At 35.0% G+C, this 23,728-nt stretch overlaps 1 protein-coding gene across 1 annotated transcript in view; it reads left to right on the top strand.

Moving 5' to 3' along the window:
* Positions 1-23,728, top strand: part of LRP1B (LDL receptor related protein 1B) — a 380,905-nt gene that overhangs the window by 217,385 nt on the left and 139,792 nt on the right. The window contains exons 39-43 of the mRNA XM_040604928.1: positions 711-900; positions 2,351-2,555; positions 15,007-15,199; positions 15,672-15,797; positions 21,059-21,187. Of these exons, the coding sequence (XP_040460862.1) occupies positions 711-900; positions 2,351-2,555; positions 15,007-15,199; positions 15,672-15,797; positions 21,059-21,187 (843 nt within the window). The remainder of the gene's footprint in view (positions 1-710; positions 901-2,350; positions 2,556-15,006; positions 15,200-15,671; positions 15,798-21,058; positions 21,188-23,728) is intronic.

A 23,728-nucleotide genomic window follows, 5' to 3' on the forward strand; every position in this document is an offset into this window, starting at 1 on the left:
TAGGAAATAATTACTCCTATTTCTCACAGTCTGTCACTTTTATATATTGGAATCAGATACAATTTATCTTTTCTGGATGTTAAATATATGTTTTAGCTGCTTATTAATATTTGCTTTGGTTTCCAGCTCACAGTTTTTTATGTAGAATGAATGAGTGTGGTATTGTGGCTCATTAAAATTATGTGTTAGTGCTGAGACCTTCAGAGTTGGTCTTTTCAGTATTTTTCAGAGGTTTAAAAAAGGCCTATGCAGTTAATAACAAGAAAACTTTGATCCCTATTAATGTCTATCTGTGTCAGAAAATACATTGAAAGATAATGCTAAATGATACAAGTAATTAGTGAAAACATGCACAAGACTTGGCTTAAGTGATATTTGAAGTTGTGACTGAATTATTGCTGTCTTGAATAGATGCTTATGATTTGTAATGTATTATGTGAGTACACTGTAGTGCAAATATAGTACAGGGATATTAATAGTGATTTTGCTCTCTTTTTTTTTTTTTTTTTAAATTTAAATTTATGAAGAAGTAGTAAGAGTTTGAGTCCAATTAAAAAACAAACAGGTGAAATGGTAAAAAATTTGACAGAGTCAATAGGCTGAAATGGCTAAACTCAGTGATTCTGCAGGATCAACTTCAAGGAAAAAGAAAACCAAAATGTCTTGTTAGCAGGAGTTTTATTAGCTCTGTCTGTAACAATGTCTTCCAGATGTTGGATCAGTGGAGGGCCTTGCTTATCATAGAGCTTGGGACACTCTCTATTGGACCAGTTCAACCACATCTTCGATCACAAGGCACACTGTTGACCAGAGGCGTCGAGGAGCTTTCAACCGAGAAGCAGTAATAACAATGTCTGAAGATGATCATCCACATGTGTTAGCTCTAGACGAATGTCAGAAGTATGTATTACATCTTTCTTACCAGATTTGAGTTTTTGCCTAACATCAAGGACACGGCAACATTTCTTTATTTCACCATCAACTAATACTCTTGAACCCTATGGAAGTTAAGTAGATTTCTTCATTTAGGAGACAAATGTTGGTATCCATTTTTTAAAGCAATTGCAAAATTAAGATACAACATTTTATATGGTCTATGTTGCAGATCAAATAATCATCACATTTTTATGGAATGTTAAAAGTTTGACCTGATTTTTAGAAAAGTGAGCTAAATGCAAATTATCAAGAATGATTATTTTATTGATTTCTTTTGCCACTCATTCTCACTGCTTAAATAAGTACAAAATTAATATAAGGATTTACAAAGAGCAATCTGACTTTCATGTGTGGCAAATTGATAGGCCCATGTGTTTATCACAAAAATAAGTGTTGTATAATATTATATAACAAGAGATGTACATCTATGGTGCTTCTAGACAACATCCTGGGGAAAAGGTTTTCGTTTAGTTCCCTTCCTGCCCCTCTCAGAAGACTGTGTTTCTGAGTAAGATAATAGGAGGCTTTATATTTCTACTTCAGCCTCTTGCTTATAAATGTCTTACAAATTTGATTTACTTTCATCTTCTTTCTTAATTCTGGAAGAAAGGCAACCTGCTTTTTCTGCTTCTCTTAACTCTCCTTTGGGTAGGCTAGGCTGCCTTTCTGTCTTAAGTTATGTTTTTAACTGGTGGTAGCTGAACATAAAACATTGCATGGGCAGTCAAGGAGGTTATTTCCACGTGTGGTTTCACATACATTTTATGCAAGTTAACAGTTTATGCTATATTGTAAAATATGATTTATCCTGGTATCATAAACAAACCAACTAAATAGTTGTGGAGATTGCAATGAGAGGATGGGCGGGTTATGATCAATGTATAAATTGTATCCACAGCTCATTCCATAATATTTTTTCCACCATTATTTAGCAGCAGCAAGGAGCTGATTGAGCCTCCTGTAGAGCATGTTAAGATCACTTGATTCCCCATTATCAACCTTCTGCATACCAGTCCTTTGCTCTGTATCACAGTTCTGATATGGGAAAAGCTGCAGATTAATTTCACTGTTAGAAATTACCAATATAAACTTAATTCTGCTAATGTGTATTTGGTTACACAGCTTATATCTTTCTGTAATGGTATATTAGTATAGAGACATGATCGGAATTGATCACAGCTGTGAAAAGAAAAAAATATTTACTTGTATACAAGTTAATGAACTAGGAAACTGCTATAATTTATAGGATATTTGCTATTACATTCTCTTATTTACCACTGATTATCACACTTACATATAGATGCCGTTCATAATTGTCTGTGAAGGCATATGTTTTCTCTGTTGTTCATTTCATAGAGAATTAAATTATAAAATGTATCTTATGGGTTTTTCTGCTATTTTGATTTTAATACAGCTTGATGTTTTGGACTAACTGGAATGAGCAGCTCCCAAGCATCATGAGATCTACCCTCTCAGGCAAAAATGCACAGGTTATCATTAGTACAGATATTCTGACACCAAATGGACTTACCATTGATCATAGGGCAGAGAAACTTTACTTTTCAGATGGCAGCTTGGGAAAAATTGAGAGGTGTGAATATGATGGATCACAAAGATACGTAAGTAAAACAAAAATCCCAAACATATTGATTGTAAATTTCTTTGTTTGCATTTGTTAGCATCGTTAAAATGAAAATATCACAGAAAGATCATTTGTTGCCTAAGTTTCTCCTAATATTTAGCTGTATATTAGATTTAAAACTGAAAAAAACCCCTCTGAACTACAAGTAATGCTGTTACTCAACATGTTCTAGTTTTTTGGATGACCTGCTGGAGATGCAGACCCTTACCATGCAAGCTGTTTGCATTAGTATTGAGCCTGAAGCATCACTGTCCTAAATGATCTATATCCACTTGAAAAAAATGCAGCGCTAAGTTTGGTGGAAGAGATAGAGAAATGTTCTGCTTCATATAGGAGGATTGTAATTTTCCTTTCAGTGCCAAACTTTTCTGAATACACTAGGATTTCTTTTCTGTAGTGCTTGAGTGTTACTCTATAAAACTTGTATTTTTCTAACTATACGTTTTCAGATGTATTCAACCGTACTCCATTACCTTTTTTATCATAACACACTTTGGACCTTGAGTGCTCTATGAGTTTTAGCTGAAGTACACCTTTTGCTTTAAATATGCTGAAGGCAGTTGATCTGTGCTCACAATTTTGTTGCATGTTTAGCTCTACATTTCTTGTATAATGAAGTCTTCCTTTGGGGGATTTTGTACCTCCAAAAGTGCATGACAAAATGAATGAGGGGCATGTTCTGGCATGTATTTTCAATTCGCGCCTCTAGAAGATAATGTTTGGTACATGAGCTCACTTTCATATATGTTTATGTAAAAAAAAAATAATAAATAATATCCTTCACATACTGTATAAAAACTAAGAAATCTTTTACCATCTTAAATTGAAATTACATATTTTCCTGGAATCTTATCCATGAGAAGTTTCACATACTTTTTTAGACAAAATTTCCTTATCAGTGCAAAAAAAGAGAGCCAATCTTTAACAGCAGATGTAAAATCAGCGTGACTAGGTATATAGTTTTGCATCATTTCCTTTCTCCTTTTTTTTTCATTTGTATAAATTAACCACAGTTTGCTAATGTTTTCACATGCAGCAGGTATATCAGAAACTGGACAAACCAAATGTATTCCAAAGTATACAATCTCTGACTACATATTTACTGTGGAAATTGATTAACATTCTGGGGGTTTTGCTCAGTGAATCCACCTGCATATCTGAGAATAACATACAGAAGGCAGTTTCGTGGCTTTCTTTGGGATTTTGCTTTGTTTTTTCATTTGGAAGAGAAAAATTGAATTACTATCTTTCCATTTTTTATATTAATCCTCGGGTTTTGTTATATCTTCATTCTAAATGTTATTCAAAATTCTTCCTTACTTTTTATTTACATTCAGGTCATACTTTCAAAGATGATTCATATCATATAAATCTATATGTCCTGCTGTTACTGCTGCATCTTTTGTCAGATAATGAAACAGAACAGCACATGGTGTTCCAGATATACATGTAACAGATATATATTGAACCATATAACAGCACAGTAGTATTTGCAGAATTCTTTATTATTCTCTCTCTTATGTTGCTAAATATTAGTGAAACGTATTGACTGGGTTGTATGCAATCATCTCGGAGTTCCTACTCAAATTACAAAATGATGTAACAAGTTCAAATGATCTATGCTTAATTTCTGCCATTTGATGTTTTTTCTTAAGTCCTGCTTCATCAGTTCTTCTAAACTATATCCAGTCTTATCTGCCTTTATTCCTGCCTAATTTCAATGATTATGTATCTGGACAGTACCTCAGTTTGCTATCTACCACATTACAGTATTTTTCAAATGGAATCTTGAGGAACTTGTTGCCATCTTAAAATCTAAGTATAGGAAATACAGGTAGAGGAAATTACCCATTTCTCTCATACTTGTCAGCTTTCTCAAGTGTTTTCTTTGTAAGACTTTGATCACAGTTTGAAAGTTCTAATATGTTACATCCTTGTTCTCTTGACTTCCTGTCCTTTATCTTCTATTTTGTGTTATTTTTGAAGACTGAGTATCTTAGAGGATTTTTTTTATATTATTCCATCACATGATGTATTATTGTGCATTATTATAATTGTAAATTACAAAGTTCTGTTCTTGAAGTAAGGTTCATTGGTCAACTAAACAGGCCTGTTTAAAAGACTGTCATGGTTTAACCTCGACTGGCAACCCAGCCCCACACAGCCGCTTGCTCACTCCATCCACAGCGGGATGGGGAGAGAATCAGAAGAGTAAATGTGACAAAACTCATGGGCTGAGATAAAAACAGTTTAATAGGTAGAGCAAAAGCCACACACACAAGCAAAACAAAACAAGGGATTAATTCACTGCTGCCCATGGGCAGGCAGGTGTTCGGCCATCCCCAGGGAAGCAGGGCTCCATCAGGCAGAAAGGTAACTCCATAATGCTGGGTGTGCCCCCTTCCTTCCTCTTCCCCCAGCTGATATACTCAGCATGGTGTCATATGGTAATGAATATCCCTCTGACTAGTTCAGGGAAGCTGTCCTGGCCGTGTCCCCTCCCAGTTTCCCGTGCCCCCCCCAGCCCTCTCGCTGGCAGGGCCTGAGAAACTGAAAAGTCCTTGACTGAGTATAAACATCACCCAGCAACAACCGAAACCATCAGCATGCCATCAGCATTGCTCTTTCTTCAAATCCAAACCACAGCACTGCACCAGCTACTAAGAAGAAAATTAACACTATCCCAGCTGAAACCAGGACAAAGACACATGCAACTTTTATCCCCTTCACAACCAGGAACTTGTGCTAATACTTCATTGTGTTTGTCTGCAAATTTATTGTGAATTCAGAGACATTCTTAAGTTTCTGGAGCTTGAGGAGGTATGGGAGCAGTTATATACATGCTATTTTATTCCAGTGATTTGCTTCGCTCAAGTACATCACCATCTCTGTCTATGAAGTTGTTTACGTCACTACTATTTTGGTCACATTTATTAGGGAAAAGAGACAAATATCTTATTTAGATCATAAATGTAAATAAATTTATAAATAATTGTCTTTATCCTCTATGCTTTCTTCAATGTGTTTTTTCTGAAAATGCCTCTTCTAAATTGGATATTTTCCGTTCCTCTTCTAGTTTAAGAGGGATTCTTAAATTATTTTTTTACAGTTATTTTTCAGTTAGAATTAACATTTTATTTATTTATTTATATTTCATTTTGGCTGCATCTCTACTTTGATGTATACATTTGTCTTGTACTGCTGTTTCTTTTCCATTTTGCCTTCATGTGCAGTTTCACTTTCCTGATCGTGTTTTACTTAAGGTTTTTGAATATGCTGTCAGTCAAGTATAAGGTAATTAATAGGCTGTGCGGAAATGGTTTTAAATTGTCTATGCACAGTGTATAACAAAATATGCATCATGAACTGGGATGTACATGCACATGAAATGGGATATAATGCAACTTAGTTGCAGAAACTATTACTAAAATCCCACCCTTTTATCAGATCTCTGGCTTTCAGTCTGTATCAGCAAGACAAACTGGTCATTCAGTTTTCTCAGTCATTGAACATTGAAACTTCTAATTTTCCTAGTGTGTTACCCCTTGATTTGACTTTCTGGCATTTTAACTCTTCCTCCCCGTTACAGCAAACCAAAGGGCCCTGAAAGCAGTAAGCTGGGTGCAGCACGCTCTTCTGAAGGCCTTTTGTGAGCTCTAGTGTTACCTATACAAAGCTATACTGCTGTTGTTGTCCTACACCAATACCTGTTTTGGGAGAATGAACAAACTCTTGTTGTTGTGAAAAATACTGATCCAAGTTCTCATGTGCTATGAGTTTTGAAACAGAGTTTTGTGTGTGTCCTCAGTTCTGAAGGCACTTTTCCTGCATTAGTTAGGTGAGGTTTCTCAAGAAAAAACCCCCAAACAATGGTGTCCTTTATTCAAGTCTGTGTAGGAACTCTACTGACCTCACCAGCAGTGCTTCAGCAGAGTTGCTCGTCACCATGTAGATGCATTCATGCTGATACAAGAGTGCCAGAATCCAGACAGGAAACTATGTTATTGATCTAGTGAAATAATATTTCCAGGGGAGTTGTGGGGGTTTTTTATTTATACAGTGTCCAACTTGGCAACATCTATGATTTCTGTAACATTACAATAATGTAAGTGATAATCATTCCACCGTTCTGGTGACCTGAGGTATTCTTTAGGGTGTTTCAGCAAGGTTCTGCCACCATCCACCCCTCAGAAATAGTTTAAACAGATTACCCTTTTCCTCACTATCTCTGCTTCATTGCTTTCTAGTTTCAGCTAGGTTAACAAAGGTATAAATTGTATATAGTAGAACATGAAGTGCTAATGGTAAAGTAATGAATTTTCTTCCAGATAGCAGCTTCTTTCTTCATTCTATTCACCACTATAATCTAGTGCAATGAATGGGTAGAAAATAATTTAGCAGTATTGAATTGACTCTTAAGTGGATTGTAAGAGTTTATTGATTTTCTGTTAAGCTGATATTTTAATACTAGTATTTGGTTGCTGGAGTACTCTTTCAAGTTTGGAAGAATTCTTTTTATTACTTTTGTTCATTTTTATTACTTGGAAGATATGCGGTTGTTTTGGTTTTGTTTTAACCTTACTTGTTCTGCTCTGTCAGATCTTCCTGTTTAAAAAACAAAAGTGGAAAATATTTTATTTTTTTTCACAATCCTTTCCCCTTTTTCATCTATTTCTGTTCCTGCCCTTGGTTGGATTTAGTATTTTGGCCACAGCTGGTTTTAGCTGCTTGGTGCTTTATTTATAGCATTTTATTCATGAACACAGAGACTGAGCCAACAGCAAATAAAGCTGATTCTATGTTTTGAGCTTCTTTTTCCAATAGATCATGATCTATTTTGATTTTTTTCTTTCTTCAGTTTTGATTATTCTATAATATTTAATGTATCAAGAACCTTGAAATATAGTTAATTTCCTATAAACAGACGTCTGGTTATTTTCTAACATCCAGGCTGGAATGTTTCGGTCTCAGTTACGGTTATATAGGCCTTAAAGCTGTGATTATTAAAATCAAGATAATTTTAATCTGGATATCATTATCTAGAATATATGTGTTTATTGTATTGGAATACTGTATTTAAGGAATTAAACAAGTTCCAAAGTTGGTATTCAACTTCTTTTATCTTGCATAACATTTTACCAGATCTGCTCTTCAAACTACTAAATGCCGAAATGGATGTTAATGGTTTGGCTGTGCATTTGTGAAAAACTTGACTTTATGATTGACATCTGAAATTATTCTTCAGACATATAATTATATTTATTTGTAGTACAAGTATGATTGAGGACAGCAGAGTAATTTTGGTGAGTTCTTGGAAGGTATTCATGATGACATCAACATGACCTTGAGAAGCAGCCCAATAATTCACTAAGAAAGGATAAAAGTGAGATCAGCCAAGGTAGCCAGAACAGAAAGAAACCATGCAAAATAAGAACCATTAGAAATGTAGAATGTCTAACCCCATTAAAATCAGAATGTGCTTAAAAGTCTTGCAAAAGACTCCCACCAAGATCTGAACATGACAGTTACAAAAAGATGCAGCTCCTGAATGCGATTCTGAGTTCAAGAATTGCATTGCTGTGTTCTCTATATACTAATAAATAATCAGATGTAAAAACTAACCCAAAGGAAAATAATATCAACTGGAAGACAGATATTTTAGTAAGTTTGGATGGTTGTCTAGAAAAATAAAAAAATTGAGCCTACTTTCAGTAGAAAAATTATTTAATCAATTATATTGCTTCCTTGTGATTTTGTTAAACAGCACAAGAAGCAATAATAGTAGAGAAACAAGAAATAAGAGTAAAAACTGATATTGTATAGCACAAGATGCACAATTTACCACCTAGACATTTAAGTTCACCATGTTTTGCCTCTCCTATTCCCCCTGTTACGGTAGTTTATTGTTAGGTTCTGGGCTTTTTCATCAATTCATTATTTCTGTGTTTGAAAGGCAGCTAGAATGGCGTGGATACTCTTGGAAAGTAATGGTAGAAGAAGTGGACTTTTAAATTTTCTCTGTCTAGCAATATAAAAGTATTAGTTGTAGTGGGAATGTTCAATTGTTGATTTTTTTTTTCTCTTGCAAATCTGATCAAAATGGGTCTTTTTTTCTCAGCTTTCCAAATGTCCGTATTTCCCTTTAACATTTGTCCTAAGAACTCCAGAACCAATAAAAGAATGAAATACCACCCTGCTGAGTTAGTTGTTTTTCTAGGGAGTTCACTTCATTTACATTTATGAGTTGTTTTCTTTGAGTATTTCTGAAAAGTGGGGCTGAGATAGAACCTAATGGAAGTGATTCCCTAACCAATGGCAATAAAGTTTGTCTAATCCTTGTGAGCTATGTTGCTGGCTAACACAGATCCAACGCTGTTAGTTTGGGACTGCCGAAATATCTTGATGTCCACTGTTGGTAGCCTGGTAGAAATTAACTGAAAGAAGGAATTAAATGAAAAGATAAAAATAAACTCTTAAATCCATGGAGAATAAGATTATTTATAATACCTCAGGTTCCCACAAAATTCTAGAAGATTGGGATAAATGTAACATTAGATAAAGTTTGTCATTGTCATTTATGATGTTGAAAATAAGTGGTATGTAATTAATATGCATGTACTTGCAAAGAATCTGGTTAATATAGTCATAATTTAAAGAGATGTATACTTTCCATTTGAATTACACTGAAAATTACAGGCCTGCTATGAACAGTTGCTTAATAGATCATTCAGCTGAACTGCAAACTAAGTAACAGCTGGAGCACTTCAAATTTATCATTGCAGTTTGGGTTTTTATGTCTTAAGTGTTCGTTTCTTGCATGGAGAAACAAAAATTAATTATTGGAGAGGAAGCACTTCTGATTTTGATATATCACACTTGGACAATTCTATGGAAACAGGATCTTTCTGTTCTTGGTAAACATGGTATCCTACTATGTTCATTGTATCCTTTGCTATGTAATTGCAATTCCAGTTATTATGAAGGTATTTTTGAAAGATGCAATAAGTGAAAAGAAAACCCATGTGTTAAAGATGTGACAATAATGAAAAGACAGTCTTTATTCAGACCAATCAACAAAAAGCATCATTATTTTTAGTACAGTATAGCAGTGATTGGCAGTGTTCTTCCACAAAACCCCATATAAATCTAGACTAGAAATTCTTCTAATTTCTTTTGTGACAACAGGAATGAGGAATTGCTAAACTCACAAGTGTTCTCATCGGTACTAGATTTCTTTCTTCTTCTGTCTTTAACCTCCCCTTCCACCTCACCACTCCACACTTTTGGTTTGTTTTTTTTCTGGTTAACATTTTTGTCCTAATAACATCACGGTGTTTGTAGGGCAGATTTGGATACTCCAGATCAAGGCTGATAGATCTGTTTATCTAGCAAGAGGTGGCATTTTTGCTGCTTATTAAAGCAACCACAGCAGTAACAAGCAAAACACGGAGTCTAATCTAAATGTATCTTTTTAGTTGACTAAATCATAATGTTGAAGTTATGACTTAAATTATTTTATTTTATTCCCTGGCTGTCCAGCTGGTTTCCCTGTCTCATATATTTATTTTCATAGATTCCTTGCCTAGAATATTTTAAAGACAGTACTCATAACTGAATAATACATATGGCATACTATTTTGTGTCTTACATTTGAAAGAATGAAATACATTAGCTAATTTTGATTAATGTGGTGTTCTGTGTAAGTTGGTTCTGTCAGACTGAGTTTTCTGATATTCATCTAAAATGTTATTTATTTTTAGATTACTGATATATATTTATTTGTGGTATTGTGTAATGATTATTATTAAGCAATTTGATTTAACTTGTCATTGATTTTGACTGTTTGAAGTGTGGTTTTCCGTACTAGATTTGTCATTCTCTTACAGACCTCTAAGTAAATGTGGGTATCTTTAGAAGAGTAAAGAGCCCTTAAAAAACATTTTAAAGCTTTATTAACTGGCACTGCCCATTTCTTAAGCAGTTTGAAAGAGATGTATTATCAATAAGCCATTCATTACAGATATACTTAAATGAAACTCATATTTTAAACTGATGCATTAACTTTATGCACTCATCTTTTAAAAAACCTCTGTCTTTATACAAAGTTATGCATTGTCTTGGTAAGAATTATTGTAAATCTAATTCTTACTGACAATCTTAAGATTTTTATATAAAACATTCCAATTATAGTATTCTACGTGACTGGATCCTCCCCTTTTTCAATCATGTTTTTCTGGAGAAACTTCCACGCATTAAATTTAGAGCAGCTACACGTTAAAATAAAAGCTGTCTGGAGAACTTAAAAATCAGAACTTAAAAGAGAAAGGATCATAGTTAAAATTAAATTGCCCAGCTACTTGTGACGTTCCTTCCCCAGTCTCCTTATCTCTTTACAGGAAGCAGAAAAATATTTTCATGTGTTATTCAGAGCTCAAAGTACATGCTGTAGGTGAATATCGCTATCATTCAGTATTAAAACACACGATATGCTATTGGATCTGACTTCCACTGGTTCAGGTGGAAGGGATGGTAGAGTTGCCTTAATGTTTTAAAATTGTACATGTATTTTACAATTTTTGGTATCAATTTAGAACTTGCAATAAAATGTCAAGACAGGGTCTTTATTTAATTGATTTTGTTTTATATTGTTAAAATAACTGTTTAAAAACTTGTTACCAAAAGAAAAAAAAAAATCAGTTCAAATCTTTGTAATGCAGAATGGCAATGCATTACTTTTTTCAGAGTGTGCATGTTGATTCAGTAGCACATTTCTCTCTTGTGTGACCAAAAACATTGCTGATGACCGTAATTATTTTTGCTTTCTGCCTGTGTCATAGTGTGCTTTTTGGCAGGTTTTGTCCTTTCTGGAAAATGTGTGAAGTATTTGTACGGTACTGCTGTACTTTGTGGGACTGCATGAATGTAGCCTTTCTGAATTAAATTTCTCTTATGTTGTGGTCTATATCACACAACTAAATTTGATGGTTGAGATTGTACCCTTCTAGTTGTCTTTACCTGAAAATTGTCTGCAGAGGTTCAAAAGTTACTTCATGTAACTCTTGTTCTGTGCAATATAGATGCTCCACTTCTTATGGAATTTTATCCTTTTTCCTTCTGGCTCCGTGTATACAATGGCTTTCTGATTCCAGCACAGTTTATCACCTTTAATTGAACAACAGGCAGCATATACTGCAGTTGTACAATTGTGGATTAACTGGGCATTATGCTTGTGTTGATAATGTGCTTCCAAAAGGGATATGTAAAAAGGTTTTTCCCTGTATTCTTATAAATGGGAGCACTGCTTTGGGTCATTTCTTTCTACCTAGCCACCAGTTTATATAAAACTTTCTATAAGTTGATTGTCTGGGAGTTTCTACAATTCTAAAACGTGTTTTTTCTTGTGATGGAATGGTGCTCACTGATTCTGCATTGGCTTTCTTCTCAGTGTCATGTATTTGGGTACATGCATTGCCTGAATGTCTGCAGCAGTTGCCTTGTGTCTAGGTCCAAAACTTACCCCAGGTTACTATTGAGAACTCGGAGGCATAAATTTCCAAAGTCCTTGTATTGGCTTCCATCATTATTTTTGTTAAAGACAAGCAATCAGCAAGAAAAAAGGAAGCAGGGAGCACTGGGCAGACCCTTCTGTGCTTCCTGCCCCTCCTGGACCAGCCAGATGGTGCCACCCAAGAAAGATTTCGATATGGTCACAGTGTAAGAACCTGAATTTTCATGACACAATCCTGCTGGTGAATCTACAAGTGTCTTTGTCCAGAGCTGCAGGCAGTGCTGGGAAAACAGACACACAAGCTGTACAGAATACAAGGTGTAGAAACATGAATTTAAACAGGTTTGATACACAGCAAATTTGGTTGACACTGAATCCTCAGGACTTAAACATGATTTGGTAGGTAACCAAAGGATGAACAGATTTCTGAAGAAACTGACATCCACTTTCATTGAATCCAGGAGTGGTACCAAGATTTTTTTAAAAAATCAGTAATATTCAGCATATTTGATAAACTGGAATGTTAAAAGTGCTGTGAAGTTGGCCAAGAGCTATTAGAAATAGGAACTTTCTTTTGGATGCTTGAATAAAACCAGTATCTTCTGGTAGTGTTGTGACATAGTAGAGGAGACTTCAGTAAATGAACTGCTATGGGCATCAGCGAACAAATGTTCCTGGATTTTGTGATCCTTTATTTGTATCTCAAAACTCCCAGTGCCGAACAAAGATGATCAGTTCTGTAATGAACTTACAATCTTTTGCTACAGTTTGAGAAAAATTATAACAGGTGCTACAATACACAGAAAACTGAACAGTGGTACCTTTAGCATTGGTTTTGACAATAAAATCCTTCAAACTGGAACAGTTTCACATTATCGTGGAGAACTAATACTGGGTTGCAAAATCTGCATGGCCAGATTTTGTACAGCTTTTTCAGAAATATGCACAGTTTTTTTCTTTCTGAAATATGTCTGAATATGAATAGTACTGTCTTTTAAGAATGTGTTACAAAAAGTGTCTTACAGTAAATGTGGGCTGTTACAGAAGAGGTCTTTTTCCCATCATTACATTCCCATTTATCTTTTAATACTTTTAATATTTTTTTTAAATGGTTAGAGAAAAGTTGACTCCTTGGAGCACTTATTTCCAAATTCTTTGTTGGAAGAAAAGATTTCCTGGTCAAACCTTCTTTTAAATATGCAGAAATATGTAACTTGCCCAGTGATGCAGATTCTTTTATAATTGTCTGATTAATATAAGTGATTTTGAGAGTCCGTCTATATGAGTGAAATGTAACACGGGCAAGAATGTTCCTGTGCACTGGACTACAACTATTTATGTTAGCAAATCATTGAAATACCCTGGGCGTTGAACTGGCATAGGTGTGAACAAACTGCCACTGAAGCATAACTTGGTATTGAATACTAGAGAGTTAGGGCACCTTCTTATCCAAGGCATAACTGTAGAAGGAGAAATTGAGGGCTTTCATTCCACAAAATGGAATTTGGATGTCCTATATATTAGGTGAAGTCTTTATATGAAGAGAAAGACATCTGTTTCCCCCTCCTTTGTTGTTTGTTTGTCTATTTATTAATTTGCTATGGGATTGACCATTACTATTTCTTTCTCATTCCATTATTTTTAAGAAGTGGTACATAGCATCCACTTCCAAGAAGGCTAAACAGTGTATCAGTTGGCTCCGCACACAGTGCAGCTTATGTGTATACATGCAGTCTGCATGAATAGCTCAAATTTGTTAGAGGTACTGTGTTTATGCAGAGAATTAACCCCTATATTTCAAGTTGATTTCCATGAACTCATCATTATTATACAGGTACTCTGGGAAAGAGGACATACAGCAGATGGAAAACCATAGTGACCTAAGTAGAGATGTAGATTGAACATCTATGTTTATAGAAAAAGAGTGATTTCTGTTGGGTTGCAATAAGAAAGATATTCTTTTACTGGATTTATCCCAAACTCCCTGTCATTAGTAGTAGCTAGATACACAGATACAGGGAGTTTTGCCAGCCTCTTTCAAAAGAACTGTTCCCACCTTATACATATACGTAAGTTACTAATTTTCCCAGAGAAAAATGGAAGAGAACAATGCAGTAAGTATGTTCATAGTATTATTTATTTTCAGTATCTAATGGGGAAATAATAACCCCCTCCCAATAATTCTGTACAGCCAAGAATAAATTTTCAACTAGAGAAGTGATTACAGATTTGTTCTATGCTTTCAGAACAGAAAGATGTTAATTCTTTTTATTCTGATATATTGAAAGAAAGAACATAAATTAAAATATTTTACAGGACCTATGATTTAGACTGGGATTAAATTAGTTGTATTTCTACAGTTTTCTTTCAAACCCTACTATATACTGAAATGCAACTCACTTTTTTTTTTCTAGGTGTTAAACTGACTGAGGAGCTTTGGTGGTTTTTTGGTGTTTTGTTGTTTGTTTTTTTAATTGGAATACATTTATTATTTTGGGTTCAAGTTTCTCATGTGATCATATGGTAAACTCTCTTCAGTTCTGAAACATGTTTCTGACTTCAATTTTTAAAGACTCAGACTTTTTGGACTTCCAGCCGTGCTACAGTACCTCTTGTTCTCTTTTTGTTCGGACTATTAAGCAAGTAGTGTGTTGTGTAGGTATTTTTAGAGGCACATTTAGATAAACTGTGACTTTTTAATTAAGGAACAGATGCCTGGATTTCTGAAATATGGACCCTTGTAGCAACATTTTAACACATTTTAAGTGCTGTGACCTCATTTTTCCAGGTAATCTAAGTATAGAAGAATTGTTTTGTCTGAAACTATAAAGTGGTATGAGTCACAGTTGGCATTTTTAAAACTTCTAAATTGGCAACAACTGTTCTTCTCATATTTCTCTTCTGGACTTATGTGTTTTAGGTAATTGTCAAATCTGGACCAGGTACCTTTCTCAGTCTGGCTGTATATGATGATTATATCTTCTGGTCGGATGGAGTGAGGAGAGCTATTCTGCGTTCCAGTAAATACACAGGGGGAGATACAAAAGTTCTTCGTTCTGATATCCCACATCAGCCAATGGGCATTATTGCTGTTGCCAATGATACTAACAGTTGTAAGTTACAAAGCAAGATACACTGTTTTGTTACTTCCAGTATCATTCATTTCAAGATTTTTTTCTTAGTTTTTAACCAAGTTAAAACATTGCAAAGGTGTTTTTTTTCATTCTTTGTTATAGCAATTGTTAGCAAAAGATGGGATATAACCCCTTTCCCAGTAAATAAATACTCTGGAATGACCATTTTCTGCTATGGACATTGTGCTTGTTTGGCAAAAATTAAATCCTTTCTGTCGAATATCAACAGTTTTAAATGTGGGTTTTAAAAATTATCATATTCAAGCTAACCACGTTTTGTTTATCTTTAGTATGCTAGCATCTGAGGCATGCTGACATTTTCATCTGACTGATAAAACTTGAATCAATTGCCCATGAATCTGAGATGTGGTGATCTTTGCTCTCTCAAAGACATTGGCCGTTGAAGCAAATTTAATAAAACACAGTTCATCTTTTGTCATTTGTTTTTCAGGTGAGTTATCTCCTTGTGCACAAATGAATGGAGGTTGTCATGATTTATGCCTTCTAACTCCTGATGGAAGAGTGAACTGCTCATGTAGAGGGGATAGAATACTGGTAGATGATAACAGATGTGTGAGTAAGTAATACTAGCTGACACAATGCTTTTCTATGGTGTGATGCTAGTTAGCTATCATAAGCAAAGACAGTTGGCCCAAGCTAATTTCAGTGCTTCTAAATACTGTAAAAATTGATCAGGCAATTCGGCATGGACCGGGCTTTTAACTACTTTATGTCTTCTAAGGCTTTGTGGGGGTTTAAAAAGCATTAATACTTACACTCTCCTTAAATTCCAATTTTAGTAGTTTTGTTTTACTCAACATTTTCCATTTGCAATTTGTTTCTGTCGAGTACAAATATTTTCATTTCATGTCCTTTGACGTATAAAATAATTGTAACTTATTAACCATCTGTTGTATTTAATCATGCAGGATTGGTGTTTTAGTAATTGGGAAATGTTATCACCCTAAGTTGGCAGACTCCTTGGAGACTGGTTTTATTGGAGAATATTCTGCATTACACTGTTCTAAATTCTCACACCTTCCCATGCTTCCTCTGAACCAATATGTCTTAGTACATGGTAAAGAAATATGGGATAACTGTTTTTTTCATAGTTCACAGGTGGTTCAGAATATGTGGTCCTTCATTGCAGCTTCTTTAGATCACACTGTTGCTGTGCAGAATTGATGTTCTTTAACATGAAGTATATGCAGGTCATTCGTAAGGATGTGAACTCTTCCAGCTTTTCTAAATCTGCCACTTTGCTAATGCTGTGCCTTAGCAGGAGTGAATTAACTGGAAAGCTGTGGTCTGTTTCCCCAGGGATGACCCACACCCATAATATGGAACATGACTTTGCTTCTCCCTTCAACAGCTCTGGCTGGATGGATTTTAAATTGGGGGAAAGGTGGGGGGGAAGTGTGCAGTTCCTTGTGTCTTTGTTACTGTCACTGTATTACAGCTCTTCTGCCACAGTTAGAGACGCCTTCCAAATTCCAGTGGTTTATTGGACCTTTACCTTTGTAGGACAGAAATTCTAACTCTTAGATCAAGTTCGCAACTTCCATATGTATCTGCCAAATATGCCCTTTCTGCTGCTTTAGTTTTATAGCTTTGACCCACCTGCTTTCTCTAAATATTTTTTTTTTATCATAACAGTAGAGACACTATAACATTCAAGAAAAAATATATTAATGTTTTGTATATGATTTAGCAAGATTTACCATCCTGCTAGAAGCTTAGACAGTTAACCTGCTTCAGACTCTTCTGTGGCAGTCTGTTGCTCCTGAACAGCGTAACAAGTAGCTTTTCCTCTACCGCTACAGAGTCTCTCAATAAATGCTGGTTTGTATGTACAGGGCTTTGTTGGTGGTAGATGGGAAGCGATGTAGTCCTTCACTGACATACCTGTACCGGTTGTTTTGCAAACCTACGTGTTTGCTAATAGAGTTTAATTTGATCATGGCGCTGATACTTTTCATGCTGGAATGATGTTAGGCTCTCCTGGTACATCTGAATCAATAGTATTTTAATATCAGTAACCTCATAACAGGAAAGAATACTTTGGTATATGTTGGTTAATGATCAATTGAAGAAGAGCAAGAAGTGCGCTTCTGTAAGGACAGTCTTAGTCTCCCTCCCACCATCAGCAGTCACAGTTGTGTAACTGAATGATGACTTATCTGACTTGCTTGACAGTGAATTAGGTTTTTCTAGTTTTAGACCTAGTTTTGGCTGGATCAGTGAGCAGAGCTCATTCAACTTGACACTGCAAGATCACTAGAGCCAGTTAAAGAGAGCTAGTGAGAACAGAAGGCTTTCTACATGTAAAGGGTAGAATGACCCTTTTAAGTGTTGATGTATTTTAAATTGGCTCAAGGCATCCTTAGGGCTAGACCCCAGTCCTTTAGAATCAGATTCTTAGGCTTGGCAGCTCAGCTGCACAGCTTTGTGAGGAGCCTGTAATTAGTTTTATACTATATACCAAGCTAATTGCTTTGTCATTGTATCTAAGATTCTCATCCTAAGATTTCTTTTGCTATGTTAATTTTGGATCAATAGCTTTGTCTTTTGCTTCATTTCTTAATGTATTGCTTTTAAATGAAACCAGATGTGTTCATTAATTATGCAGATAATCGGTATCATCATACAGTAGCTACCAACATGTCCCAAACAAATATCTGAGTTGCTACAGCTTTATTCTGGGCTTTCACATGCTTCATAGTTCACCTTCCACCTTTACCTTTGGCTCACATACATGTCATTGTTAGTTGTTAACTAAGTATTTACATATTGCATTATAAGGTCACTAAGATTTCACAGAAAGACTTGGTTCTGTAATTAAATATATGGAAGTATGAGGGTTAAAACTCATCCTTCATGACAATAAATATACAGCTGATCTAGAGTCAAGATTCGCTAAAAAAGTAGTGTACAAATAACAGTGTTTCACTCTCCCACACTGTCAGGTTTTATTGTTGATCAAGAGACCTCTTGGAGCTGGAAAATTCCATTGCCTACCAGTCTGCACTTGGTCTTTTAGGTCAGATCCTTAACTTGCTCAGCTAGCATTCCCATCCCTTTACTCATGGAATAAAGTACAGGAATTGCCGAAGGCTTGGCAAGAACTGCCGCTGTCTTCTCTGAATCTGGCAAGGAGCTTTTCCTTCATTGCGAGGCTGGCAAGAGCCTAGTAGGTTGTTTTGCTTTCTCACAGCAGGGCAGAAACCTCATTGCCTGGTAAAGTCGGCAAGACAAATTGTAGCAGGTTTCGTGTTTTTCACTGCTTGGTTAAGGTATTTATATCATAAATGTTTCCGTTTCCTAGATTAATTAGAATCAGAAAAAATACAAAGAAGAATTGGAATTCTTAACTTCTGGAGCAGTAAAGAGACAAATCTCTCACTGATCCTCATTTTACCTTCATTAAATGTAATGGATGTCATATATTTCATGTAATGATTTAAACTTGTTGCATGAGTGCAATAAAAGTCTTGGTTTGTTTGGAGCTGGGAGAGAAAGTTGGCTGCTGGCATCCCATAGAAGTTGAAAAAAACACAACCAAGATGAAAAATGTCACTGCTATTATGGTAGTAGGATACTATCTTAGTAATAGTTATGATTTTTACATAGCTATCGTAATTACTACAGGGATAGGCAAAAATATCTGCATGCATCCATCAGGTCTGTCTAGGGCTATATCAGATTAGTTACTGAAGTTGAACCTTAATAAAAGTACTTTTTCTCAACTGTTTCTTTACCTTGTTGAGGCAGTGATCAGCAGTGGAAGTGGAAGAGGTTATGCAGATAAAATCATAGGTCTGATAAGTTACAATATTATATGATATTTATATTTTCCAGAAGTATTACAACTCTTAAAATTGCTATTAGGTAAAACCCTGTTTAAATCCTCATGTAGCCCATAGTGTTCTCCTTTATCGTTCCATATTCTAAATTATTTTGTAGAATGTTTGCAGGAAATGTTGATCTGAGTTATTAGTTTAAGGGAAAAAAAAAAAAAAAGACTTAGACATTAACCATTGAGTTGACTAGCACATTCACAGGATGAATACAATAGACTATAGCTGTGAGATCAAAAGTTTCTTTCTTCATAACACAGTTGAAAGAGATACTCAATAAAATTGAAAGTTAGCAGTTCCAGCTGAGAAGAGGAATTAACTGTCTTTTCAAAGTGTAATTGGACTATATAACTTACTGTCAGTCAAGATTCTTGAGACAAAGCCTCAGTAAAATTCAAAGAGGGATCGGATGATTATACATAGGTAATAAGACTACCCAGGCTACTTAATTCTCATCAAACAAACAGTTTTGAAAGTTTAAAATGCTTTGTTTCTGAAAGTTGGGGTTTGAAGCAATCTCTACTATGATTTCCAGTTAGAATTTAAGTGAGTGCAGATTACACTATACATGTATTTTGATTTTTTTAAATTCCCATCTTTCTCTAAAGATTGCAGTCTAAGATACTGAACTAGATGAACTACAGCTGTAGTGGAGAATGACTTTTCCTAAGACCTAAATTCTTATAACGCTAAAAAATGGAGGGAAAAGAGAACAATAATTGCTGAAATAAACTTGATTAAAATTCAAAAGACTGTATAAATCATATTCAAGATCAGATCTCACCTTGTCCAGAATCTGTTTTTTCAGCGCATCTTATATATTTTTCTTCGTGTTTGAATCAAATCAGGAAGTATTTTCAATTTATATTGGCTCAACTTTTGCATATAGCGGGCATTGGTTCTTCCTGAATTTGTGCTGATGTAATTATAATGGAAACAAGAAAAAAGCATAATAATAAGATATCATGTCCCTGTTCTTCCTCTTGAGTTGTCCTGTATGCTTCTCTTTTCTCTCAAGTTTTGTATTTTTTCAGAACCATACACATTAAGCAAATGTACATATTATCATGAAATTAAGGACCAAATTGTTCTGTGTCAATTTGTGATATTTTTTGGTTTCTAACTGAACGAATAAAAAAAATCTATATACAAGACAAAGCAGAAGGAAAAATTTTAAATGTGTATCTGGGTCTCTTCTAAAATAATAGATAAAACCTCCACTCTGGGAAGGCGAGAACACAAATATTACATGTCTACTGATGATTTTTTTTGTGGATAAAAAGAAATAAGTAAAGTAGAAATAGCATGTTTTCTTCATTGGGTGTTAGGCTGTATCTTCAACATTGGATGTAGTACATTAATGCTGGTACCTGCGTACACACTGAGCAGCTACACAGTGCCACAAAACCGAGTTGAGAGTTCAAATTAACTGCTAGGCAGTGGTAAGTGTTGGTAACTTCTTGCTTTTGGATGTGCTATGTTGAAGAGATTTTTAGAAAAAACAAAAAACCCAGCTATTAAGAGACAGTTGCAGACAAGCCGAGGGCTGTGGAGTGGCATGTGTGGGTAGCGTATAGCCAAGCACAGTAGTTACAAAGGGATCATCTTACTAGAATCACTGCCTTTAAGTTGCTTCGCTGTGTGTTCCTTCGTGGGTATTTGGCTATGTGTATTTCTTTTACAGACTCTCTTACCTTGGTTTAGAATTCACCCAAACTTAAAATTTATGAAAATTGTTTGCTATTTAGATATCTGTCCTCAGTCCTGCATAATATCAAGAGATTTACAGAGAATTATAGCAGCCTTGCAGCTGCTTTCTACTCTGTAGAAGCTTCAGTTCTGATGCCATGGTGGGATATTTTTTTGTACTTAGGTCTTCAACAACTGTGTAGGAGGTATTTTGAATGCAGCCAACATTTTACTCGTGTTCACTAAGTGTAAAAGCTATTAAAAATTATGTGGTAATACCTTCTCCTTTTAGCTAAAAATTCTACTTGCAACATTTATTCAGAGTTTGAATGTGGAAATGGTGAATGCATTGATTATCAGCTGACTTGTGATGGCATTGCTCACTGTAAGGACAAGTCTGATGAGAAACTTTTTTACTGTGGTAAGTATTTCCAGATGTTTCACTTTCACGTTCTTATTTTGGTGATACATGCTTTTATTGGTTCTTCTGTGACTTTTCTACTTAATCATACCAACTGCTTACAAAGACGGACAAGAAGAGGATGCCAACTCGCACATTAAAAAACCCCACCTGATATTATATGGATAGAATTACTTATACCTGAACATATTTTGCTTCCAAACTTCATATATTACCTGAATTACTTTTAATAAAAAGCATCTCAAATGTTTTCATATTTCTGTCTCTAAAACAAAAATAAGGAAAACTACAGCTACCTGCTTTTTTCAAAGATGAGAAATTGAGTATTTTCAGCTTTAATTTAGCAATTTTGATTTCATTTTCCACATGTAATAAGATTTTCTCTCATTGTGAGTAGAAAACACTAAAATAGAAGTATTATACAAAAATGGCTATGTAATAGATACCTTTCCACTCAATTTTCTTTTTAAGTTTATAATATCATTATTCTTCACACCGATCAGTCTGCATCTTGCAAAAAGATGCAAGGGTGTCTACTTATTATTTTCATAATTTTCCCAAGTGGTTCTATCCTTATTTGGTTTTATTTGCCCTAATAATTAGTAACTGGATCACTTCCAGGTGTTTTGTCTCCAACTGATTTTGCCTGCTGCAGTGTCTAAAACAGTACTGCTCAAATGATTTTCATAAATCACTGAGGTGCCTTACTGAATTCATATATCCTGCATGTTAAGTGCAATCTCTTTGTTACCTGCGTGCCTGTAACTCTTGGTATATCTTCTGGTTCCCATATGAACAATTTCATATCATTTCAAGCCCACCCATTATGTTTATACCAGCCACTGATACAGTTTTATCAAAATGTCTGCTGTAGTACCTGGAGTTGACTTCTGCCATTTTAATAGCCAAGGTTAATATCGGGAAAAAGAAATGGAATACATTTCCGGTGTTGTTCCCCCCTGCCCCCCCCCCCCCCCCCCCCCCCAAAAAAAAAAAAAAAAAATAAAATAAAATTAACACCAATAGTGTGGGTATGGCAGCTGATACCGGGTCATCTTTTTCTTCTTCTTCAATTGGTGTCCCATAGCTTTCAGACATCTATGTGATAATTGCTTTGTTTGTGTCACGTACAACTAACAGTAATAGTCCATCAGATCATCTACATGTAGGTGACTAAGGAGGTGGGTTTGTTTAAATCTGAAAAAAGATAACACATCAGACCAAGAAATAAGAATCTGGATTATACAAAGCACTGCTAGTTACCAGGGGAGAAAAGCCTTTGAATTACGAGTGACAGCCTCAAAGCACTGAAAAGTAAATAACTTCTGTCTGTGAATTCCTTCTTAGGTTTCCTTACTAAGTGTGCATTGATATATTTGTAATTAATGTATGCATATTGCTTAGACATAGGAAGTAATTAAAAAAAAACCAAACACAGAAACAAAACACAAAACCCTACACCACCACCACCAAAAACCCCAGTCAGCTATATCTTAATATGGATTAAACCTTTTTGTCTCTACTATTTATTTCAGTCATTTGTTTCATTCACAGTTCATGGAAGAAAGATTAAGGTTTCATACAGTTTCTTTTACTTTGTTAGGAGAGTAGGTTGAAGGAATAGAGAGAAAGTCATCTGGGAACAAATAAGAAAGTTGTAGCTGGTGAGGAATCTCAGTATACTCTTTCTTGACATTCCAGATAAGTTGTCCTGTGTCTATTTCAGTAAGGTTTTTTTAGGTTTACTGAGCTGCTAAAACTATTTTGCCCTTTATTCTACAACACTGAAAAAAATATAAATGCAAGATCCAACAATTTGTGTTTCCATGGTTTGTCCACAATTTTTTGAAAGACATTATATTAGTTTGTAGTGTGACAGTGCACATTTTGCCTGATTAAAATGAACTTTGCTGATTTTTTGCTACACATTGCAGGGAGAACTGTGGTTCTGTCATGCACTAGGTCATATACAGCATATTGTTTTCTAAATCTGATAAAGTACAGGATGCTGAACTCTATTATTGATTAACTAATCCAATGTACATGATTTATTTATTTTTGTGGCATGACTTCTACAATGGTTAGGGCTTTAGTAAATCATTCCTGAATTTTCAAACATAGCAACATATGTAAAATTCATACACTCTTCGGTAGTGTACCTACTTGAGCAGAACACTTGCAGTATTGGTATTAGAAATCCAGAAACTTTTCTGCTAATGTTTTCTGTATTTTCCTCTCCGTTTATTCCTAATTTGGTTTAGAGTAAGTTTGTATGTTTGATTCTATATGATAGAATTCCTGATGCTATATGCAAACATTGCCATGTGCCTGACAAAAGTGTGTCAAAACAAATGCATTTAAAGCACATGGACTTTTTATACCACACAAAAATTAAAACTGGGAATTAGGCTTTCCTTTTTCATTTTTTTTGGTCATTCTTTCATTCTTTCTCATTGTACTTCCATTTATCATTCTTTATCTGTTCATCAAGTTCTTCTGCTGGACGTCGAATGACAAGCTTCTGAAGTTTTTCTCGTAGCT

Source organism: Falco naumanni, chromosome 8 (genome assembly GCF_017639655.2).
Source record: "Falco naumanni isolate bFalNau1 chromosome 8, bFalNau1.pat, whole genome shotgun sequence".
Lineage (NCBI taxonomy): Eukaryota > Metazoa > Chordata > Aves > Falconiformes > Falconidae > Falco > Falco naumanni.